This window comes from Oryzias latipes, chromosome 10 (assembly GCF_002234675.1).
Source record: "Oryzias latipes chromosome 10, ASM223467v1".
In the NCBI taxonomy this organism is placed as follows: Eukaryota; Metazoa; Chordata; class Actinopteri; order Beloniformes; family Adrianichthyidae; genus Oryzias; species Oryzias latipes.
In genome coordinates, this window is record NC_019868.2 from 19,087,785 (window position 1) to 19,110,686 (window position 22,902).

Below are 22,902 nucleotides of genomic sequence, written 5' to 3' on the forward strand. Positions count from 1 at the left end.
TTTGTTGAATCAAATCCGGTTCTTCTTTTTCTTTCTGGGCCGTGGAGACCTTTCAGAAGGTTGGATTTGTAGGGAGTCCAAGGATATTAGCATGTTTTTGTGGGCACGTGTTTCTCTCCAGATCCCCTGGCAGCCCGTCCATCTCTCTGACTTGCAAGCCCATTGTTGTGATTGAATGGTTGCAATTAAAAGGTTCTCCCAGGTTTCAGCCCTGCAGCGCTCAGAGTCCGAAGAAAATAAACAGACTCGATTGCACTGATAGCGGGGCAGATCTTCGGCCAAAGAGTTACAAAATGCCATCAGAGGTATGAGGCAGATAATGTGGGAGATCTGTGGAAACATTGGCTGATGCTGTGAGAGGATTCTGCTCTCTGCTTGGACAACAATGGCTGCTGCGCAGGACACCATGAAAACAAGGTTGGAGTTGAGGGATCCTGCCGGCTCCAGAGAAGCAACGCGGCGCCCAAGGACCCGTCCTTGAGATGCCAGCACTCCATCCGGCCCAACCTCAGGTCAGGAAGCAGCTACTATCATGGAAAGGATATGGAAGCAGGCAAGGCTCTTTCTTCTGGAGCTCACGACCACAAGTCTGTGCACGGTTCTGAGATTTGATGAGCTACTTTGAAGCAGTTATCACATTTTTTTTTAATGTTTCCACAAAGGTTCTTAGAAGTTGTTCAAATTTTCATTCCACAAGAAAAACTTTTCTGAACCCCAAACTGGATTTCCAGCTCAAATCTGAAGACCTAATCAGATTAGGGGAACTCAATATGTTGTGGATTATCATGGTGTTGATAAAATACTGTCAACCTTTAATCATCTCTTTTCTTTGTTGGACATCAAGCGTTGTTTTGGTGGAAAATTAAGAAAAGACTTAGAGAACCACGACTTCCTGATCCCAAACCATAACATTTTTACCACCATGCCTCTAAATTGACACAAGGTTTCTCTAATTAAAATAAATTCTAAAGCAAAAATTTTTAAATTTAAAACAACTTTACACAAACAATACGTTATTTAGAGCCTGTAGCATTAAAATATATTTTTTTATTACCTTAACGTTTGATTGAATACCTTCCAACTGATTTATTAAAACATTTACTGTTACTGTTGACTTAATTTTAGATGTATGAGATGATTTTTTTTAATCTAAGTAGTTTTTACTGGAAGTGTGTGCTGGGCTGCATTTCCTGGTCTAGTTTAGAATCTTTGTAACCTGAGAATCTTTTCTGTTGCATTTTTAAATGCACTATTTGAGATTGGATGCCCTATTACATTCCAGAGGAAAGGGCTCCTTTTTGCCAAGCAAACGTTGGAATCCAGGAGTTTTTATGGAGTAAAAGTTGTTTGTTCTGGAACAAATATAAATCTCCTGTTTCTGATGTATTGGTTCAAAGGGTGTGAGATATTCTAAATTCTGAAGGTTTTTAAAGCTGATTGTTCTTGAAATGACAAACCCAACCGCCAAAAAACTGTGATAAGCAAATTGTGAGTTTACAGGAAAGGCATTGCTCATTGTGCCACCTCTTCAGTCAGGAGAGCAGGCAGCAGCATCCTGCTTTTGCATGCCCCAGAGGCCGCAGACAAGCCCACTGTCACTCTGTTTGTCTGACCTTTCACCTGGCGAGGGGAAACAGGACGCCGGTGCGCTCGTGTGTTTGAGAAGATAACCCGCCCGCCCGCCTTTTCTTACTGTTTCCGTGTCAGAGAAGCCTCGAGCGTTCAAAAATTCCAGTCCAGGTGCAGCGGAGTCAACACTTCCCCCTCCGTTTGGTTTAGTTTGTATGATTATCAGACACAGACTGACCCGCTCTGTATTCTGCTTTGATGAAACTTAATAACATCCTTGATTAGCTCGAGTGGTGCCGCCTTCAAACTTCCCCCGCTTATGAACGTGCGTTGGGTTGCAGCAACAGATCGGAATCAAGCAGATCTGGTTCATAAAGTTTTTTTTTTATTTTAATCTTCCGATTAATCGTGACAAAAATCCTCTTTGCTTGAAGAAATCACACACCGGTGGTAATATACAGCAAGTAAACGTCATTACAAATTTGGCACAAATGATAAAATTGAAGAGTAAGGCTAACAGGAAACATTCCGAACAAGAAATGTGGACTTTGAATAAAACACAAACATTTGGTTGAAGATTTTTCAGAATAAATCTTCATTTTAAATCCAAGTCATTTGCTGAACCTAAACAGTTCACTACAGAAGCTGTGATTTGATATCAGATTTTTATTTATTTATACTGTTGAATTAATATTACCGCATCTAACATGAAATCTGTCATTTTCTGAGGCACTTGGGCTGATTGTGAACTGAAAGAATGACAAACAAGTGCAGCTGAAAATAAAGTGCTCTTCTGACATAAAGGCGTCTTTTAAAAGCTGAAGTGAAGCGTTCTTGGTCGGGTGTGAGGAAGCACGGCCCCTCAGTATTGACGGACTGCAGCTAGCCATGCAGGGACTCAGCGGGGTGATGCAGGAGCTTTATGGGCTGCAGGCCGTGTCTCCCGTCACTGATGCACGGGCTGAAGAAGGGGAACACTTTGCCTCTCGGCCCGTTTTTGAAGGTGTAGAGCAGGCTCATGTCGTCGGCGTTGTAGAAGGACACTTTCCTCTCGTCGCAGTCTAAGTAAACGCCGAGCCTCTGCGGCGAACAGCTGACCTGCAGCCTTGTCCACGGCTGCGTTCCGGCCCAGTACTCGCTTCGGTTGCGCAGCCGCAGGGTCCAGTAACCGTTCTCGGGGCTCAGCTTGACCCGGGCGCGCCTGTCCACCGCCTCCGACGCCACGCCCAGGTCCCACTTAGCGCTGGAGCCCACCTCCACCTCCCAATAGTGTCGTCCTGAGTGGAAGCTCTGCGCAGCCAGAACGTTGACACACTGGAGGAAGCGCTTGCTGTGACAGGCGTGCTGGGTCATGAAGTCACACTCAACCGCTGCCGTTTTGTCTCTGGAGACGTGAATACTTGGGTGCGCAGTGTCCACATCGAACGTCAAAGGAGACAAACCTTTGGAGAAAGAATTAAAAAAAACATCAGTCTGTATTTTCTATAATTAAAGCACATTGTAAATTGAATTCTGGGAAAAGGCTCGTCATCCTGAACCTGCTAAGACACATTCTTACGACCCTCCAGACATTTCTGCATAATTAGTCGGTATTCCAGCAGAATGAGTTTTGGTCTCACATCAGGCCTGAAGTTACCTGGCCTCAGAGACTTGAACATCCGTCTCCACGTCATGTACTGCAGCGGAGCCAAGTATCTGTTGCTGAATGCATCGACATCAAAATGATGGACCCGGTCCACATGGGAAAAGGGTCTGTCAAGGGAAAAAAGAGATCTATTGACCAAAACACAATGGAAGCAACACTTATAAACATGATGTTAGAACATTATAACATTACGTTACCATATAAAAGAGCAAATCAATTACTGGACATATATTATCTCTTTGATTTGACAAAATAAGAATTTTTAGGGTCAGTAATAATCAAAATGGTTGTAAATAATGAAACATTATTTATTCTACCTTCTTTTTTTTTATCACCATTTCTTTTGATTTTAAGAAAATATTAAGCTCTGCTCATAGAGCTCTGGTCTTTTTTTCTTGTTTGTTTTTTTACTTAAAATGTCTGCGTATGTTTTATTTAGTTCACCTGCTAAGCAGCTTGTATTATTTCTCTAGTTTTATATTGTTCTAACATTGTGAAGCACTTTGTGAGTCGCTCTCTGAAAAAGAGCTATAGAAATAAAGATTTACATACTCAATTGTGATACACCTTGGAATAAATCCTTAAAAACATTGTCCATACCTTCACTTTTTACACTCGTCTTTCCTTTGTTTTTGGATTAATACATTTTTATTTTGTCTCTACACTTTTGATCTTAGTAATAAAACACAAAAAACATAGATTGTGAATTTCTGAAGTACCAAAAAAAAGACATTTACTATTTGGAATTGAGTCTTTAGAAATGTTTCAGTTTTGGAATTAGTGTAATGAAAAATATCTTTAAAAAGGAAGTAGGGGTTGTTCTAAAAAGATTTTTTTTGTTTTTTGTTAGCCTGTAAAGCACTTTGCGTTACTGTTGTGTAAAAAAGTGCCTTGTAAAATTGCCAATAAAAACAATTTTAAAGATATATTTTTAGAAGACATTTTAAAGTAGTAAAAAAAAAAAACTTAAAAAGGCCCTGGACCACATTACCCAATAGCGGTCTGTTTATTGTAGAGATGATTTTAAAATGATTTTGTTTTGCTTTGACCTCTTCTTCCTGTGCTTCAGACCAGCTTTTCCTGGAGGGACTGAAGTCCAGGAAGCAGCTCAAATGAGAGCCAGCTTTTTTTTTCAACAGCTGCACCAAAACTGGAACAACTTTTCCCACTAAACGATAGAAGAGCATCTTCACTGCCTCATGACTAGGGATGGGTATCGTTAAGGTTTTAACGGTACTACTACTCTTATCGATACTGCATATCGATAAGGTATTTTAACGGTACTCTTATCGATACTTTTTGAGGACAAAAAATAAATAACAAATTAAGAACATAAAGTGTTTTATTTCCTCATTATGCAACACTTTTTTTAACAAAAAATGTTACTTTATACATGAGAATGTTCCAGACAGGATATTCATTTAAATTATTTAATCTAATTATTTGTATTCTTTATGAGAGTGATGTTTCCTTTAATCTTTTGTCCATTTTCCACAACCTTGAATAGACTTTTCTGTCTGTCAAACACCTGAGTTAGGATTGAGTGAGATGATGGAAACAAATTCACTTTGATGCAGCCTCCTTTCTATTTATTTATTTTTGTTTAAATCCAGTAAACCCAAAAAATTATATTAATTTTACGGATGACAACTATCATTAGTCATTAATTATCATTAAGTATTAGGAAGCAGCTGATAGTTTGTCACGGGTCTGGAATCATAAGCAGTGAATCTAAGCCCCGCCTCTCTACCTGTTTGTTTTGTGTAGAACACGCCGCTACAGCGTGTTCTACACAAACAGCGCAACATGCGGTCATCGTAGTAGCAAGGTGACAGCATGGGCTCCTTGATGCCAACTTCATTAATTTTACGCAAAACGGGTGTTCTTAGTCTAGGGCGCTCACGTGTCGCCACTAACTGTGTGTGCGCTGCCTTGTCTTGTGTGTGTGCGAGCGCGGCGCGTGCCGTCTGAACAACAGCCCCGCCCCCCGTGCACACAAATAGACAGGGCTCTCCGCTTCAACGAGAATACCGAAATTAACATCATCATTAATTAACGGAAAATTGACTGACTTGGTGAGTGAAATATGGCAGAAAATGCTTGTGGGACACAAATAATTAAAAAAAAGAAGTAACTTCTCCAGTACCGATAGCAGAACCGTTCAGGTCAGATCTTAACGATACTGCGGTCTTGAAGAATGTGGCCCCGGGGCTGGTTCAATACCGGGGCACGGTACCCATCCCTACTCATGACTAGAACACCTCTCATAAACGTATAACTTTTAACTGGCAGAAAGCTGTGTTATTGTTGGTTTGAACAAATATTGTGTGTATTTGTTTAAGCTGCGGTTTTGTTTAGATGACTCAGTAATCTGTCTGATCTCTTTTTCTCAGTTTAGTTTGGTGGAGTAGCAACAAAAACTTTAAAAAAAATTGAGAATCTTACCTCAATTGTGGCAGCTGTTGGAAAAATAAAATAAAAATAAGTTTAAACCCAATTTTCTGTTTTTAACAAAGTTGTTTATTTTTAAATTGACTAACCTCTGCTGGTTCAATGTTATCCACTGCAGAGCTAAACTGCTGCAGCACTTGCATGTTTTCCTCCAGATCTGTTATGGCAGATTCCGAAGCCTCCAGGTGGCGCTGTACCTTCTCCAGCTGCTCCTCCTGCTCTCGTGTGACCTGCTCCAGCATGGAGGTTTTCTCCTCTTCCAGAATCTGATGGAGAGCTTGGAATTCACCTTTGATGCGTGTCTTTATGTCTGTCCCAACCCTCTGATGCGTAGAAAAAGAATTTCTGTTAGATTGCCAGAAAAATATATAATTTGAGCTTTTTTAAACAACTAATATGTTATAAGATAACTCAAACGTCGCAAATGAGAAATATTACATTAAAATGAACAGCCAATGCAGCGTCTTTGAGATGATTGACATTTTGATCAGTCACACAAAAATGGGAAAATTCGAGTTAAAACTTCTTAAATAATTATTAAAAAACATAAAACACAAGGTTAATTGTACTGTCAAAGCTTCAAATTGTATGTTCTATCTTATTAAAAAAATATCTTCAGAATAAAAGCTGCTCTTTTTGGGCTCACAGGCCCCTTTAATCCTGTAAACCTGCAAACTCTAATGCCACAATTTTTTAATGAGTTTGGTTCAAGTGATTATGAAAGAAGTCCTTGTTTGTTTATTTGTTTTTCTCTTTCCGTGACGAGTAATTTCTCCTCTGTGAGATTAAAAAAGATTATTTCAACCACCTAATAGTGAGTTGGGGGGGTTTTGCCGAGATGTAACTGCCTCAGGGGTAAAATTGTTTCATTTTCAAAATAAAACCTTTATAAAATACTCTAATACTCTATAAATCAGCTGCTGTTTTGAACTGATGTATATTTAATGTACATCAATTCAAAATAGATTTAGTATTTTATTTTTTAGAGAATTTCATGACTCAAAAAGAGGCGGGATAAATAATTGGCCAAAAACTGATTGGATTTCTATTTTTTGGCATCAGAATATTCTACCTCGATGCACTTTTTTGGTGTGTATCTACGTCTGCGACTATGCACACATCCTGCAAATAACAGGTTCTGTTCAGTGCTACCAGTCTGGATCCCCAAAGAGTGAAAGTGCGTACGTTTATGACATTGATGAGGTCTTTGTCTTTGCGGACACCAAGGATGAAGTTCTCTTTTCTTTGGCGGTGGCTCTCCATCATCTCCCTGAGTTTTTTCTGTAATCAAATCAAATCAACCTTTATTTATAAAGCACTTCTCATCCATGGTGACACATGGGGTCTAAACCAAAATAAATACTGAAAAATAGAGCCCCAACCCCACCTGCAGTATGGCAAGCAGCACAGAAGCTTCATTAAGACCAAAACAAAAAAATATGCTGCTTAAGCATATTTGCACACCGATCAGTAAAAACATCCCAAACCACAGGCCTAAAAACCAAACAGTTTCAATTCATCTTCCTCTCAGCAAATATTTCCATAGTAATCCCACTTTAGATTGAAAACTTCTTGGCTTTCAAAAGGAACAAACAAAGCAGACATCAGAAGTTAATGATCAATCTGTTTCACCCCCGTCCAGCCTTTAAGCTCGCACTAACAGCTGCCGTGTGCCGCCTTATCATTGCTGCAGGGATCAATATGGTTTCCTGGAGAAAATGCAGATAAGTTCGCCTCCGTGATTTCAAAACACGGAGAAATGAACAGCCTTCACCGCTGGGGACGAATCAGTGACGCTAAAAAGGGCAAGTTCATGACCAGGACTGAATACTAGACTGTAGAAATGCATGTGGCGAGGCAAGATGTCATCCAGAAAAGGTGGAGGGTGTGGCACACAACACGACTCAACCTGCACAACTTTATTTAAATGCAAAGAAAAAATGAAATGAGAGTCCATGCTCACCTCCAGGCTCTTGGTGTAGGAGTCTGAGGTGGTGGCACGGACCTTCTCCACCATAGCCGCCACCAGGAAGTTGGTCTGAAACTGTTTGGAATGGAACTCCTTGCGGCACTGCGGGCAGCTGACGGGTCCCAGAGTTCCCCTCCAGTACCTGGAGATGCAGGGTTTGCAGAAATGGTGCATGCAGGGGAGCATGACGGGCTCCCGGAACAGATCACAGCAGATGGCACACGTCAGGTCCTCCCTCAAGCTGCCTTTGGAGGAGGAGGATGGAGCAGCGGCAGCCATGATGGAATGGATCTCCTCTCCCAGATCAGTCCAGACGGAGAAGTGAAAGTAGAAGCACCTTTCCTCTTTTTCTGAAAAAACAAAACTCTTTATGCCAACAAATATGTTTCTCATTTCCTCTTCTAACACGAGAGAAATGTTGGACTAAATGTTGCGCTTGATGTGCCCTTGCACCCGTTAGATTAGGGCTGCAGCAGGTTAAGCAAAAACACTGACAGTCAGGCGAGTGTCACGCGGGCTTCCGCGAGCTAGCTTACTTCGGTGTTGTTGTGGAAGTCAAACTTGAGTCTTTTGCTCCCGTGTCTGTGCTCAAACCGCCTTCAACCCGCTTTAATAAGATCAAAGCCGAAGCTAGAAACTTCTCATCAACGTGAAAAAACTTACGTGGTCAAGATACGCTTCAAAGTCCGTCGCTTGTTTGTCTGATCCGCTCCTGCGCAGCCTGGTCCGACGCTTTCGAATCTGCGCGTGCGCACACCGGAAACCCCCCTCCAGCTGAGGGCTGATGTTTTGGTGTCAAAGTTTGCTGACATGAAAAAAAGCTGCTGCCTAAGCTTTATTTCCACTTCAACAAAACTTCCTGGTTCCACGTTCCTTTTTTTTTTAAACTTTGTTTTGACACAAATAAGAAAAAAGTCACGAGGAATGTCCAAACATCAAAGTATGACACAGAAATCTTTTTTATTATTCATGTTACTGTGTGCTATCTAACAGTTTTACAAGTGGATATTAAATGAATCATTCAAAAAGGATTCTTTGAGGCTCAGTCATGTTTACTTTTTGACAATGGAAGGTCCTATTATCTTTGTGGGAGACAGAGATTGTACACCTATAGTTTTTTTTTAATAGTTATTTTATTTATTATTATTTTATTTTAAATAAAGCAGCATGACATTGTCAAATTTGAGCAGATTATTTGTCACTACAGGAAAAGAAAACACATACAGAAAAAAAAAACATCATACACCTCATTGCAACTATTAAGATATAATTTGATGATTTACTGAGGACAAAAATATTCAAGTTTAAACAGATGACAACCTGTAAATACAAATAAAAAGAAAAACATATTTCGCACTACAAAAGCTAATGAAAATGGACTTTTTTTCTTTACAAACTCAAAATTGTGGCCCTTCTCCCGCTTTTTTAAAGCATTATAACCTGTTGTTCCACACTGTGCGTTTTATAAAAAATGAACACAAGTCAACATTTCAAACCAGATTAGAATGTGTAATGTTAAAAAAAATCACTTAATATTATGCATCATGCATGGTGTATTTACTCTACCCAGCTGTTGACTCTTGCACTTTTTCCATAAAATTCAAAGAGGAAGATGAATTCAGATGAAGTTGTAAGAGCACCTGTGGTTAATTCAGGTCATGCGTGCAGTTTTATTTAACAAACGTGGAGAAAAAGAAGGGTGAGAAACAGTTTGGCTCCTGCATGCGGCAGGTCTGACCGTATTTTGCAATAAAAGATATCTTCCCTCTGAGGCGTCATTGAAACTTCCCACACGGCTGATTACCTCTCCTATCCAATATGCAAACTTCAGACAGTCCATCCTTTTTAATCAGGAGCTTCAATCACAGGCGACTGAAAGGCTTGCATTTGCATTACATAGTGTCCAACTATCGAGCGAGAAACTGGAAAAGCAAAAGGGGAAACGGACAAATTGGATTTTTGTTTGTCTGTCTGTCTTTCACCCCCACATTTAGTAACTCATAAAACCAGCAAACAGTGAATAATAAGGTCAGGATTCCTGCTGTTTCATCAGATGGAGGGAATGGTCCTCAAAACAGAGATGGAGGCTAATCACACACTTTTGTCTATCTCAAGAACCAGGCTTAATTTCCCGTGTTTTGCACGAGTTCTTCAGAGCTCATCTGACTTTCAAATTGGGTTCGTTTATAGAAATGAAATTTAAGATAAACACAAGAAAAAGATGACACATTTGGTTGTCTATTTATTCTAACGTCTGATTGATTTGAGTGGAAATTATCCAACATTAAAAGAAAGAAAAGGAAATACATCAGGTTTTAAAAAGCTAATTTAAATGGTTCAACCCTTCTCCTTTTTTGGCTTCAAAATCAGAAGAGAAATATTTCCTCATTATTCTATATTTGTAATGGGAGCAATAAAGGAGATCTCTGATAGACAAGGAGACTTTCTAATGATCTTGTGATTGGAGTAAGAGCTCCTTGATGTGTCCACAGTGTTTATAAGGAATTCTGCTCTTTTTTCAGATGCCAGTTGATCAAAAGAAGTCAGTTTGATGCAGTCTGGAGGGTTAGCTGTTTGTGGCTGAGCAGATCAGTGGAGTTCAGCCGCTGTTGCTGTGAAGGGGAACATTCAGAACCTGTGTCAGTGAAGCGCAACAGAAAAGCAGAATATTTCATCCACATATGAAATTGGAAAAGTTTGTTTTGGAGAGGTTCAGTCAGAGTCCAGAGGTTAAAGGAATAAATAAAAACACTGAAGAGACGAGGAATACAAATGTTTTAGGCTGACAAACTTCCTTTCTTCGTTTTTTCATATTGCATTCAATGTTCTCTGCTTTTGTTTTCCTCTTCCATAATTAATGATGCAGCAGCAGTTTGTACTGAGTGTTGAGGGTTTGTCCGGCGCTGATGACTGCACTGGTCACGATGTCAGGAGTATTATCGGTGACACTTGTGCAGCTTATAATTTCATCTGACTAACAATCTCTTCACACAAAGTTGAAATAAGTTCTGCTTTGATGCAAAGTTTGCAACCTTTTTTCAAGTCATAGTGAAGAACAAGACTCAATGCAACCATTAAACCACTAATTTCTATTAAAATTGATTAAAAAATAAAATAAAACTGTTGATCCAAAAGTTGACCACCTTTCAGAGACAAACATTTGCGTATATTTCCTGTTGAGTAATCCTTTAGTCATCCTCTCCCAAACCCCAATAAAAACCCTAATTTTACAAAATAATTGTGTTATCTAAAGAAAGCAGTAAATTGCTAACTAAGCTATATCATTAAATTTCACATTTCTGCATGAATTAGTTAACCTTTAACCTCTTCATGCCATAAATTTAGAGTTCTATTTAATTTTAGCACCACCTTAAAGGGAAAAAAAAATATGTGGAAAAAAACTTTTTTTTTACACGTACCGGTAATTGGAAATGAATCCAGGCATGAAAGGGGTTAACCTGAAAAAAAGGAAACTTTCTTGAGTGTTGTACTCCTCTCAAAAATTATAGAATGTTGATTGAGGTGATTGGCAAAAATGATAAGACACAGATGGAAACGTTCACATTGTGCTGTTGACATCAGATTTGTTCAGCACAGCTCCAGAAACATAGAAAGTAGCACAACTGCAAAGGTTGAATTTTTTCTTTAAAGCCAAAGTCACTTTTATTTTTTGTGAAAACATTAATCGTTTCTGATAGGAGGTAACTTCAGCCTTAGATGAACCTTATTTTTTTTTATCATGACACATTTAATAAATAAAGTCTATTGATTCATCTGTGTGTGCCTGGTTTCTTGTCAAATGTTTCCAAGTTTGATTTACATATGAATAAATTGTGATTTTAAAATGAGTTTTCAGTTAAAGCTGTGTCAGAAATTGCATTAAATTCATTTAAAAGATGGATTATTCCTCTCCAGTATTTCACATGAAGAAGGGTTTGGGTGTGGCTTTCTGTTTAAAGCAGCCTGACTGATGCTCAGCAGAGAGAAATGAGGAGAAAATGATCAGAAGAACCAGGATCAAACCCATTTGCTCCACAGATATGATCGCTGCAAAGTTTTTAAAGCATGGAGAGCAGGGAGAGAAACGGAAAGCATTTTGAACAGGTTGGGGAACTACAGATAGAAAAACCAATAAGGGAGGTTAGTCAAATTGTAATGACATTTTTATGTCTTTAGACATTAGGCAGATTAAAACAGTGGATGCTGCTCTTTAACGTGAGATTTGCGGGGTGCATTGTTTGCATGGATCTCCGGTGACGGCCCCTGCGTGGCACAGATGAGTACGCACACTCGGAGTCCGGCGGATCCGTCTCAGTAACGCTCAGCCGAGCCACAAGATGCTCACCTCGGGCTGGGAGGAGCTTCGGGATTTTCCTCACTTGTTTCTTGCCATTCTCAAGTGAAGGGTCGTATTTCAATCGAGAAATATAATAGAAGGTGAGTGCATTACTAAAGCACTTGGGTAAACTTTGAATGGATGATGAGATGGTAGTTTTGTGCCAACAGTGTCTGGCGCGTAATAGTCTCTTAACGCGCGTGTTATTATGCAACGGCGTCATCTGGAGTAATTGAAAGTATCATGTGCGTAATTTGGAGTTGAACAAATCTTTTCAAGATTGTTAGTGTCCAGGTGATTTGGGGGAATGTACCGTGTCTGCAACGCGCAGTGCACGTGACTAATCGATAAAAATGAACGGTAATGATATATATTTAGAGCTCATTTGGAAATCTCTACAAGGGTGTCAATGAGTGGATCAAATGGGCACAAATTTACGCACGAACGAAAGCTTGATTGACAATAGAATCGGTCATCATTTTCATTCCGGCAGGTGCGCCGGCAAGTGACAGAATTCTAATCCAGAAAAAAAAACACATTTGACAAACTGCTGCTCCCTGTACAGCAAAAATGTCGCCACAAATATATGCTTCATGGTTTCTTGGTTTCACCGCAAACACCTCAGTGTCGACGACCAAGTCCATGAAAACTGTCTATGGCGCTTATTTTAATTCTGAGAACGATTTTCCACACAAGTACGCACACTTAAGTAAACCTCCTATCAGGTGCAAAAGAGCACCATCTGGTTACTGTTTTTTTGTTTTTGTTTTTATAGATGGGTGGCACAGTAACATTTCGCTCAGTGTACCAGATTTTAAAGTTGCATGTAGCACAGAAAGAAGCTCAGTCAACTGTGGTCCATCTAATGTTTTGTCAGCTTGATCCCCTGAGCAGCAAAGACTGTCTTTCACCTAAGAGATGACCTCTCACCAAACCATGCCCTGGTTTGCAGCAGCTATGAAACTGAACGTAAAAAGATTTTTTACACAAAACATTCCAATTAAAATGTACAGACAAATAATTCCTCATTACTAGAATATGACTGGTTCCAAAACATCTCTCCCAAGTTGTAATTTATATTCTTAAAAAAACATTATTAGACTGTCAGCGTGTTTTTAAAATAACATCCACTCTAGCAGCAGCTTGCTGCTTTACCCTTAATTAACAGACATTACACTGTTTCTATGTGCATCTTTTTTTTATTCTGCTCAAACGCTTAAAGTTGCGACTCGGAGGCTGAGAGTAAATACCAGTCTGTGGCATCTAATGATCGAGCTCTGATTTTTGTGCTCTCCTTATCACTGCTCCCAGCATCCTGCTCCTTAATAATAGTGCAGGTGTTCCTTAGAGAATTGCAGACATCCAGATTACCTGCTGAGTGTAGAATAAAGAAAAAACTCAAGATAACTTTGGCTTGATTTCTTTTCTTTTCTTGTTTTTGGCAGGTTTTGAGCACACCTGCACACAAATATCTAATTTGCTATTATTTATGTAACACAGACACCAGTATTTGATTTTTTTTCCAGTTTTTAAGAACAACCACCTCCTCTTGTGCAATCAAGGACTATTTTTTCGTGCAATTAGAGTCGCATGGTTTCGAGAGCTCTCTTATTCTCGTGCACTTTGTCGTTGATCTCAAGTTGAGAGTAACATTTGAAGCTGAAGCTGAATACTCTTTCCTCACATAGATAATTATGGTTCGTTTCATTTGGTTCATATTTTACAGGAAATGACTGATGCTCTTATATCTATTGTATGAAAATGTGTTTTTGATGCTGATTTGTCTCTATTTAAGCGGGATTGTCCACAATGAGACAGACAAATGTTTAGAAAAAGTAGTTAAAGCAGTTCCACACAGGCCAAAGCTACATAAACACCAGGCTTTCTTGAATGCGTGTTTAGCCCATGTGTTCACAGTGGACATGCAGTGAGGGGCTTCTTCTTCTTTTCTACTTCTTCTACTCATGTCTGCCACCTAAAGTTGGAAGAGGTTTTGTGTGAAATGTCAAAGCGGTGCAAATCTCGCAAATCTTGCTCCGGATTTTTCTTTTACAGCTCTATTCCGATATTTGTAAGACTTGGGGCCTCATTTATAAACGTTGCGTACGCACAAAAGAAGGCGTACGCCACTCTCTACGCAATAGTTGATATTTATAAAAAGCAAACTTGACGGGAAAATTTGCGGTCCTTCACGCAAGCTCTGACCCAGACGCACAAAAACGGGTAAAATGAGAAACGGCGACACCGTCGGCAGATAGAAGAAACACGTGAAAGTGAAAATGACAATACTGCCTCTCATAAATAACATGAAGACTTCACAAAGCAAGTCTTACAATTAACAGCCTACACGAACACCCGTTTGATCGATCAGCAGTGAAACAGACAAAAAAATTCAAACGAAAATTACAACAGAAATTCAAATGAACACATATTTGCAAAAAGAAAAGTGAAATATGTTCTGCAATATTGGCATGTTGTGCAATTCATCCTCATAAATAATATAGTTAACAGAACAAAATAATGTACAAAACTGATATTCTCGTCAGTGTGTCCGTCTGGCGGAGCAGATATAGGTGCATTTAGATAGATAGACAGACAGACAGACAGACAGATGTATTAAGTGTCCACTGGGGAAAGTTGTTTTCATAGTAAAACATTTCTTCATAAGGAATTATGGTATTCATGCATATGCCTTTAGTTTGTTTTATTTTTTGATAAAACAATGTATGGCCTATGTCTCAACCATTCAGAAAGCAACAAGAAATTACATTTGCGCTGATCAATTTCCCATTTCCACGTCGATTATTACCGACATCTGTAGCTTGTCAGATGCAATTAAATGGATGGAAATAAAATGCCCCATCACAATGCGTAATGACGCACAATGGCTGATCTTGCGCTCTTAGAAGATGTGGCAAATGGAAGAATTCGGAGTGAACGCATCTTTAGACAGCAAGAAGACTTGCTGGCAAACGAGGACGAGTGGCTTATTAGCCGGTTCCGACTTCCTCGAGCCGTCCTGTTGGACCTCTGCGGGCTTTTTATTTCGGCCACGGTCCGAGGTTGTGAGGCTACAGCATTTACGGCGTCTACCACCGTTTGCCACTCACGTGCCTTTTTGGTATTAGTAATGCCCACACTGTGCCCTCCAAACAACATTCTTCTCCTCTTTTCCACCTCGCCAATGATAACTTCTACTTCACATTGAGTGAAGTTACGTTTTTTTTCATTTCCTCTCTGTGTTTGCTATGATTTCTCAATCAATGAATATTAACTTGTGGGCGTTTCACGGACTATTTATGGGCAACTATGGGCGTGTCATGAAGCCGCAAAAGCTGCGCTACATTTAGAATTGATTGTGATTTATTAAGGGAAACATCCGTAGGATGTGCGTGCGCACAGTTTTATAAATCCGAATATTTCTGTGCGTACGCACGTCCTATGTTTCATCCGAACGCCACTTCTAACGCAAATCCTACGCAAAGTTTTCTAAATGAGGCCCCTGGTGTCATATAATTTCATCTGAGCACAAACCCCAATTATTAATTTGTCCTTCATGATCAATTTTCCAACTGTGTATGCTTCCGTGAATTAAAAAGGACGCCATCCATGCGTCACTACCAAAACTGACTCCCTGGTTGGCCAAAGTTTAACCTGGTTTAACTTGCAACTTATATTCAATGGTCACGTGATTTGTACCTAGAGTCCGAAGGTGGTCGTAAAAAAATGCACAGGTATACATGAACGTGAGAGTTTTTAACGTAGAAGCCCGAAATGGGCTTTTACGCGCGTTGCAAAGGACTGTGTGAATATAGCTTCAGAGCCAAATCTAACTTGGAATTTAATACTTTAGAGGAGAACAGCAAGGTGTACTTCTTAGGCAAAATAAAATCCAAATAACAAAACAAATAACTGGTCTAAGACAGAAAATGTTCAGGGAAAAAGAAGTTATCTAAAATGATTGTACCATGAAGTGCATGAAGTCAAAGTTTGTTTGTCTTGTCTGAAAATCGTCTTTCTTCCCTCTACTCACCAGTAAAATGAGTCCACCAGACACGTCCAACAGCTCCGGAGAGGGGGAGGCAGGTGAAGGCAATTTTCAGCTGAATGATAGCATGGGTTTACACCAACCTGGTTTCCACACTGACATCACTAAACATCTGGGAGTTCAGATCACCCTGATCACAGCGTACTCCCTGATCATCCTCCTGGGACTTCTGGGTAATTCGCTCGTCATTTACATGATCATTCGCTACAGGAACATGCGCACCGTCACCAACTTCTTCATAGCCAATCTTGCCCTGGCAGACCTTCTGGTGAACACTCTCTGCCTGCCCTTCACTCTGGTGTACACTCTGTTGGACGAGTGGAAGTTCGGGGCGGTCCTATGCCACATGGTGCCCTTTGCTCAGGCCCTGAGCGTGCACGTGTCCATTCTGACCCTCACAGTCATCGCTCTGGAGCGCTACCGCTGCATCGTCTTCCACCTGGGCCGCCGTCTAACCTGGCACTCCAGCCTCCTCATCATGGCCTTTACCTGGACCGTGTCTGCCGTTCTGGCTGCACCGCTGGCCATTTTTAGAGAGTACCGCCAAGAAGAGATCCCCTCCATCAATCTGCGCATTGCTGTCTGTTCTGAGAAGTGGCCCCATGGGACCAGCAGGGATGGCGTCATCTACAGCCTCTTCATGCTCCTTCTGCAATACATCATACCTTTAGCTGTCATCAGTTATGCTTACATATGCATCTGGGTCAAACTGAAGAACCACATCAGTCCATCCAGCCGGAATGACAACATCAACCGGCGCAAAAAGACCACAAAGATGTTAGCGCTGGTTGTGGTGGTCTTTGCCACCTGCTGGCTGCCTTTTCACGTGTTCCAGCTAGCCAGTGATCTGGACCTGGTGCTCCGGTTTGAGGAGTATAAATTCATATACACCGTGTTCCACGTTGTGGCCATGTGCTCAACTTTTGCCAACCCGCTCCTGTATGGGTGGATGAATAAAAACTACAGGAATGGGTTCCTCATGGTGTTCCGTTGCGAGGACAAACCGGAATCCTTCCACCCAGAGGGATCATTTAGGACGCGCTCCGTTAGAGGACCGGCTTTAAACAGTCGTAATGGAGTACCCCCTCCCACTGCTGTATGAGAGGCCCAGAGCACGAACACAGCAGACATACCTCCGTCACGAAGAGAAAAACCATTGGGATCCAGAGTGGATCAGAGCTTTGCATGCAGAATCCTTCGTTCCTTGTTAAATACATTTATTAAATGAAACGTGTGTTTAAGATGTAAATGATTTTGAACCCAGGAACAATGTTCTCATGTACAAGCAACATTTTTCTTTTGGTGAGTAATGTCCAGCTCAACTCTTAGCACAACGGAGGTTGAATTTTTCACACTATAGCTGCTGGCTGTTCATTGTATTTGGATAATTCTCACTTAATTAATCCAAGTACTTTGTTTTGGATTGGTGACAATGTTCCGGCAGTGCTACATACGATCCTCTTCCAAGAAATCCAGTTGGGGAGCCTCTTTAATTTTCTGTCCGAACAGGAAGCTAATTGTCTTCACCTGGCAACCAGCTGTTCCTGATTAGATGGACCTTAGGGACTCTGCTTTTCAGACTGTGCAACTGTAAAACCGGTGACCTGTGCTCAATGAGAGCAACGCACCGTTGATATCTTCATTACGGAGGCTGATCTGAGGAGATGTAGAAGGAATGTGTGATTCTACATTCATTACTTTGCTGCTAAAGTGCTCTTTGTTGGTGGTCTTCGAGGAACAGGAGACATTAATCAAATACAAGGCCCCTGGGCGCACATTTTCAGCCTGGGCTGAACCAAGATGTCCTATGCCTGATTTGTTTATCAAGAAAAAAAATATGGTTTGTGCACCTATATCTGATAAAGTGAGCTCTGTGTATGTGTAGCAGTAAATGAAAAAAAAAACCCTGAGTGTAAAGTGCAACAGAAAATAACCTATTTAGCAGCATGGAACGCTACGGATCCCCTTAAAGGACATTTAATAAGAAAAACAAGTGAAGTTAATAGGAAAAAAAATCTGGCTGGTGTGCACCAGTTTTTTTATTTATTTTTTTTAATACTTTTTTTCTTCAATGTCTCTTTAGGGGCTCCTTAGAGCTGTGACTACATGTCTAAATCTTTTTTAGTCCAGTGCATGTGCATTTGCAGTGGGAAAAAACATGAAATCAAGTGCTGTACTTTTCACAATATATTCTAAAAACACACAGGGGAGAATGGTAGTAAATTAATCCAATAAAATGTTTAATGAGTGTGGCTTCTACAATGTCTTATAGATGATATTATATATATTACTCACTTCTGAAGTTGTTCTCACCCACATGTTCTGCTGTAAGCTACTTGTATGTACTTTAAAATTATTCTGGAAGATCTGTCAGCACACGCGCGCACATGAGCATAAAGTATATGTGCAAAAAGAAATGCTTTTTCCATAGTTCTCTGCTGCCATCTAGTGTCCAAAATGAGCGTTGCGTCTTCACCGCCAACCGGAAGTGTCGTCACTGCTTCGTGAATGTTTGACCTTCCTCTATTTCTGGCTGCTTTACGGTTGACATGGCGAGAGGGAGTTTGGACAGTGCAGTGTGTCCCGACATTTGAAATGCTGCTTCTAACTCTTTAACCAGTGACACGGTGCAGGTAAGCTTGACTCGCCTTCGATGTATTCTTATTTACTGATTCACAGAGTGTAGTTTAGTTAAGGACATTTCTGGAGGGTCCATTCATTCATAAAAATCACATGCTAGGCTAACTAATGTTAGCTAGAGAAGACGTGTGTACGTGACGTGCGTGCTGTTCGCTTTTTTTGTTATTACGTCTTTGTTTTTTTACATTACGTTCCCAGTAGGATAAACGTGTATACGTTTAGGGATATTTAAAAAATAAAAGGCAGTTTCGGGGTCCGTTTACTTTTTTATTTAACCCACACCTGGTCACGGATGTTTGTTAGCTTAAAAGACCAGTATTGCGACACACCGCGGCGCTACCAGCTGCTGTTGATTTCTAAATGTTTTTAGTCATATACTTTTTATATGTAATATTGTATCCTATATATTTCGCATACATTTTAACCCCCCCCCCTTAAAAAAGTGTGCTTTATCTATTCCATTCTTATCCACACAGTTCTGTTCTCTATCTTTTCAGGATGTTGTCAGAGTAAACTAAGGGAACAATGGTGAAGTATTTTTACTGCTCGGGTTTGCTAAAGAGCACTTGGGACCAAGTTTGCACTGCTTTCTGGCAAAGGTATCCCAACCCTTACAGGTGAGCATCCAATGGCGTTTTCCCCACATATACTTTTCTGATACAACTAAACAAAATGAAATATCATCTTAGATCCCCTTCCTGATCCAACGCTGTATTCTAACCGGGCTGGGGACCGGCACAGGGAGACCCGGACTTGGGCCCCCTTGTGTAGTTAGGCAGTAAAGTGAAGGGTCCACAGGACCCACGGCCATCCCACCGCTATAAGGAAAATCCTCAATGCACTAAATATTTTCTTTACATGTCATGCTTTAGAAGTGATTAAAACAAGTTGATGAGTATCTAAAAGCTGAACTTTAGGAGTGACTATAAGAAAAACTGTTAATAAATTTAGCTGAAAAGGCATTATTTATTATAAAACAGAAACATTTTTACAAATACTACACTGTCTCTGGCGTTGTAAGATTTTTGTTTTGTTTACCTAATATTTAATTTAGCTTAAATCACATTTCTACATTATACTTAAGCACTTTTATTTAATTCCCTTTTTGTGTCGACATTTTTATTGTTTTGGGAAAACTGAAACTATCTTCATGACGATTATTTATTGTTTTTCCTTTTCGGTTTCATGCAACACTCTGGTGTTAAATTAATAAATCTTTTTGTTTTTTTATGCTTTCATAACTACCAGTATTCCTGTCTTCACTTGATTTTTGTTAATTTTGCTTTAAATTGTGGGAAAATAAAATCTAAGAATTTAACTGAAGCTGACATTAAAATGGATTTCCTGATGTAACTGCCTCCGATAACGATGAAGCTCTCACCTATCAGCAGTGAGATGATTCGTTTGTAGAAAGAAGCAGTTGATACAGAAGACTAAAAAAGTTCCCAAACGTTTTATGAAACTTAGAAAAGGAAAATGGCCAATGAATTATTTTGAAAACAATGAATTGCCATCTCCAACTATTTTCTTCTTCCTACAGTAATCATGTCTTGACAGAGGACATCATTTTCAGAGAGGTGACCCCAAACAACTGCCTCATTTCCAGACGACTGTTGACCAAAACCAGCCGCTCTCCTCGCTGGATGGAACGCTACCTTCCAAAGCACATGGCCAGCTCGGCGTACATCATTGAGGACTCCATTGTGGACCCACAGAAAAGGACCATGACCACGCTAACATGGAACATCAGCCACGCCCGGCTCATGGTACTGACACATTTTCCGCCACATTTATCTAAATGTTTGCGTCGTCATTTTGTGTTCATTTGTTGCCTTTTGTCAGTCTGTAGAAGAGCGCTGCCACTACGAAGTCGACCCTGAGAATGGCAGCTGGACGGAGATTAAAAGGGAAGCCTGGATCTCGTCCAACGTCTTTGGGCTTTCTAGAGCCATTCAGGTCAGTGGAGTGGAGCGCCGTTTGTGATGTTGGACAGAACGACGACTCAGCCATTTCTCCTCAGTAAAAGTCTCCTCTGTCTTGGCTCACTTTGTTGACATTCCAGGAATTTGGGCTGGCAAGATTTAAGACGAGCGTCACAAAGACCATGAAGGGCTTTGAGTATGTGCTGGCCAAAATGCAAGGTAATGATGGGACGGTTGCTCATTCTACTCTGTTTACATTTAGTCTCATCTGTGGAACAATTCCTTTTCGATTATCCGAAAACATGATGCAGATTGTGGAGAAATGTGGATAAAAATGTTTGGTCTTTGGACATAATATATTGTTTTTTTTTTTGTTTTTTTTTTTTACATAAAATGGACTTCTGTAACAAATTAATCCTTCGAAGTAAATTTTGTTTGGCAGGAATTAAATGCTAGAAAAGCAATGAGTAAAACAAAAGGAACAACTGAGAAAAGTAAGGGATAAAACAAACTTCCTATCAAGAGCTCACAAATCCAGAATGAGATGTAGAGTTACTCTTTAGATAATCGGGCTGCCGGCTTTGCCTTCTAAAGATTTCAATTAAACTGTTTTCATTCATTCATTTTCCAAGCCATTTTTTCCCCTTTCGGGGTCACGTGGTTGCTGGAGCCTATCCCGGCCACTTGTGGGCGAAGGCAGGGGACATCCTGGACAGGTCGCCAGCCTGTCACAGGGCCACAAAGCACACCCATGCACACACACATTCACACCTAGAGGCAGTTTAGAGTAACCAGTTAACCTATGAAGCATGTTTTTGGATGGTGAACCTTTTGATAACAGTATTAAAACTGCACTGAATCTCCACAGTCTGTTTTTCTTTTATAGTTTTCTTTCTAAAAAAAATTAAAATAATATTTCAAATATTAATTTAGTTTTGAACTAGAATGTTCCTTTTTTCCACATAAAATGCACTAGTTTGACATTGTCTGCATTTCCACCTGCTTGTAAAAAAGTCCTAAACGGTTTATTACCTTGGATTGTTGCTGGGAAACTGATAACAGCTGATACACACCAAACCTTTGAGATAGACTGAACTTTGTCACACCGGTTAGAAATCTATGTTTGGCTGTACAGCCAGTCTACTTCCCATCCTTCAAAGACAATTGATACCAACATAAGAACAGCTGTGATGTGTATGTATAAAAATATATGTATAGCCCCGAAGGCCTTACTGGTAAAAACAATAGCTAGGAATTAATACGTAAATACCATTTATTCCAACTCCATCAAGAAAATGCGTTCTTGATGTAAAAGGTTACCTGTTTGTTTTTATCTGGATCAAGAACCTCAAAATGTGTCTTTTTTTTGTGGACTGATGGCTTTTGTGGTCAGATTGACTACAGGATTGGAACAGTTTGGTTTTTACTTTTAACAGGTAGATTACTGAACCAAAATGAACCAGATTAAACTCAGATTAGAGAAAACCTTTTGAAGAAATGTCCAGCTGCTGTAACCAAAGATTACTATTACTTCCAAAACACAGGATCTGACTAATCTTTTTTTTTTTTTAATATTGATTAAAAAAATGAAAGAACTTGCAGCAAAAATGATTTTTTTTATTTATTCTTTCTTTCTTCAGGGGAAACTCCGTCGAGATCATTAGCGGAAACAGCGACAGAGCGTGCGAGGGAAACGGCGCTGGCAGCTAAAGAGAAAGCCAAGGACTTGGCTTCACATGCACAGAAGAAGCAATTCGTTTGAGCTCGACTGACACTGGGACGTACTTGCCTCTACTCATTCAGAAAGGCACTGCTTGGGCAGCACGGGGTTAGACTCATCCAACCAAAACGGTGGGCGGACCACAAAACGCCTGATCTGGGTTGGGAACCTCCCTCGTCACCTCCGATGCCTCATCCTCTGAGCACTTTCCATCGATGAAGACCGTGGAAATGAGTGCAGAAGGCCCAGCATGCCATGCAGAAATGTCCACTGAAAGTGTTCCTTAAACCTCTGCTCAGCCTCAATTCCCGCCAGGGTTTTACATTTCATCTTGTTCCTGTTTGTCCTTTTCAAGCTGTTTCAGAAAAGTCACTTGCAGTTATCTGATCAAACCTCAATCAATTAAAAAAAACAAAGTCCTTGATGACATTGTTTGGTAAAAGGTCTACAGCTGTAATAGGAGCTGTGGATACTGCTAAACTGTAATAAAGCTGTTCCATAACACTGTTCCATTACAGAAATGTAAGTTTGTCAATAAAAATCCATTCATTACATCACTTTGACATTTATTTCCTAATTTCAATTTCTAAGAGTTCAGTCTA

The 22,902-nt window shown here is 40.2% G+C and overlaps 2 protein-coding genes and 1 long non-coding RNA gene across 5 annotated transcripts; 1 reads left to right on the plus strand and 2 right to left on the minus strand.

Moving 5' to 3' along the window:
* Positions 1-1,932: 1,932 nt before the first annotated feature.
* On the minus strand, positions 1,933-8,432 carry LOC101170891 (zinc-binding protein A33). 2 transcript variants are annotated; one of them, XM_011492158.2, is made up of 7 exons: positions 8,298-8,432; positions 7,629-7,984; positions 6,851-6,946; positions 5,755-5,988; positions 5,660-5,673; positions 3,206-3,321; positions 1,933-3,011 (listed from the first exon to the last, which is right to left on the minus strand). In XM_011492158.2, the coding sequence occupies exons 2-7, from the start codon at positions 7,911-7,913 to the stop codon at positions 2,452-2,454; spliced, it is 1,305 nt and encodes a 434-aa protein (XP_011490460.1). In that variant the 5' UTR covers positions 7,914-7,984; positions 8,298-8,432; the 3' UTR covers positions 1,933-2,451. The 2 variants fall into 2 exon arrangements, with proteins under 2 accessions (XP_011490460.1, XP_011490461.1); XM_011492159.2 differs by lacking the exon at positions 8,298-8,432 and adding an exon at positions 8,171-8,291.
* Positions 8,433-8,886: 454 nt separating this feature from the next.
* Positions 8,887-16,071, minus strand: LOC111948024. The gene is made up of 3 exons (XR_002874012.1): positions 16,004-16,071; positions 11,054-11,092; positions 8,887-10,246 (listed from the first exon to the last, which is right to left on the minus strand). It is a non-coding gene; the product is annotated as an uncharacterized LOC111948024 (long non-coding RNA).
* Positions 11,938-22,857, plus strand: LOC101174272 (PRELI domain-containing protein 1, mitochondrial). Of its 2 annotated transcripts, XM_004073372.3 has the most exons (6): positions 18,540-18,651; positions 19,156-19,275; positions 20,199-20,424; positions 20,501-20,614; positions 20,721-20,799; positions 22,221-22,857. In XM_004073372.3, exons 2-6 carry the CDS (start codon positions 19,184-19,186, stop codon positions 22,340-22,342), a joined length of 633 nt encoding a protein of 210 aa, XP_004073420.1. In that variant the 5' UTR covers positions 18,540-18,651; positions 19,156-19,183; the 3' UTR covers positions 22,343-22,857. The 2 variants fall into 2 exon arrangements, with proteins under 2 accessions (XP_023815053.1, XP_004073420.1); XM_023959285.1 differs by lacking the exons at positions 20,199-20,424; positions 20,501-20,614; positions 20,721-20,799; positions 22,221-22,857 and adding an exon at positions 11,938-12,071 and having other exon boundaries at positions 16,007-18,651; positions 19,156-19,168.
* Positions 22,858-22,902: the final 45 nt, after the last annotated feature.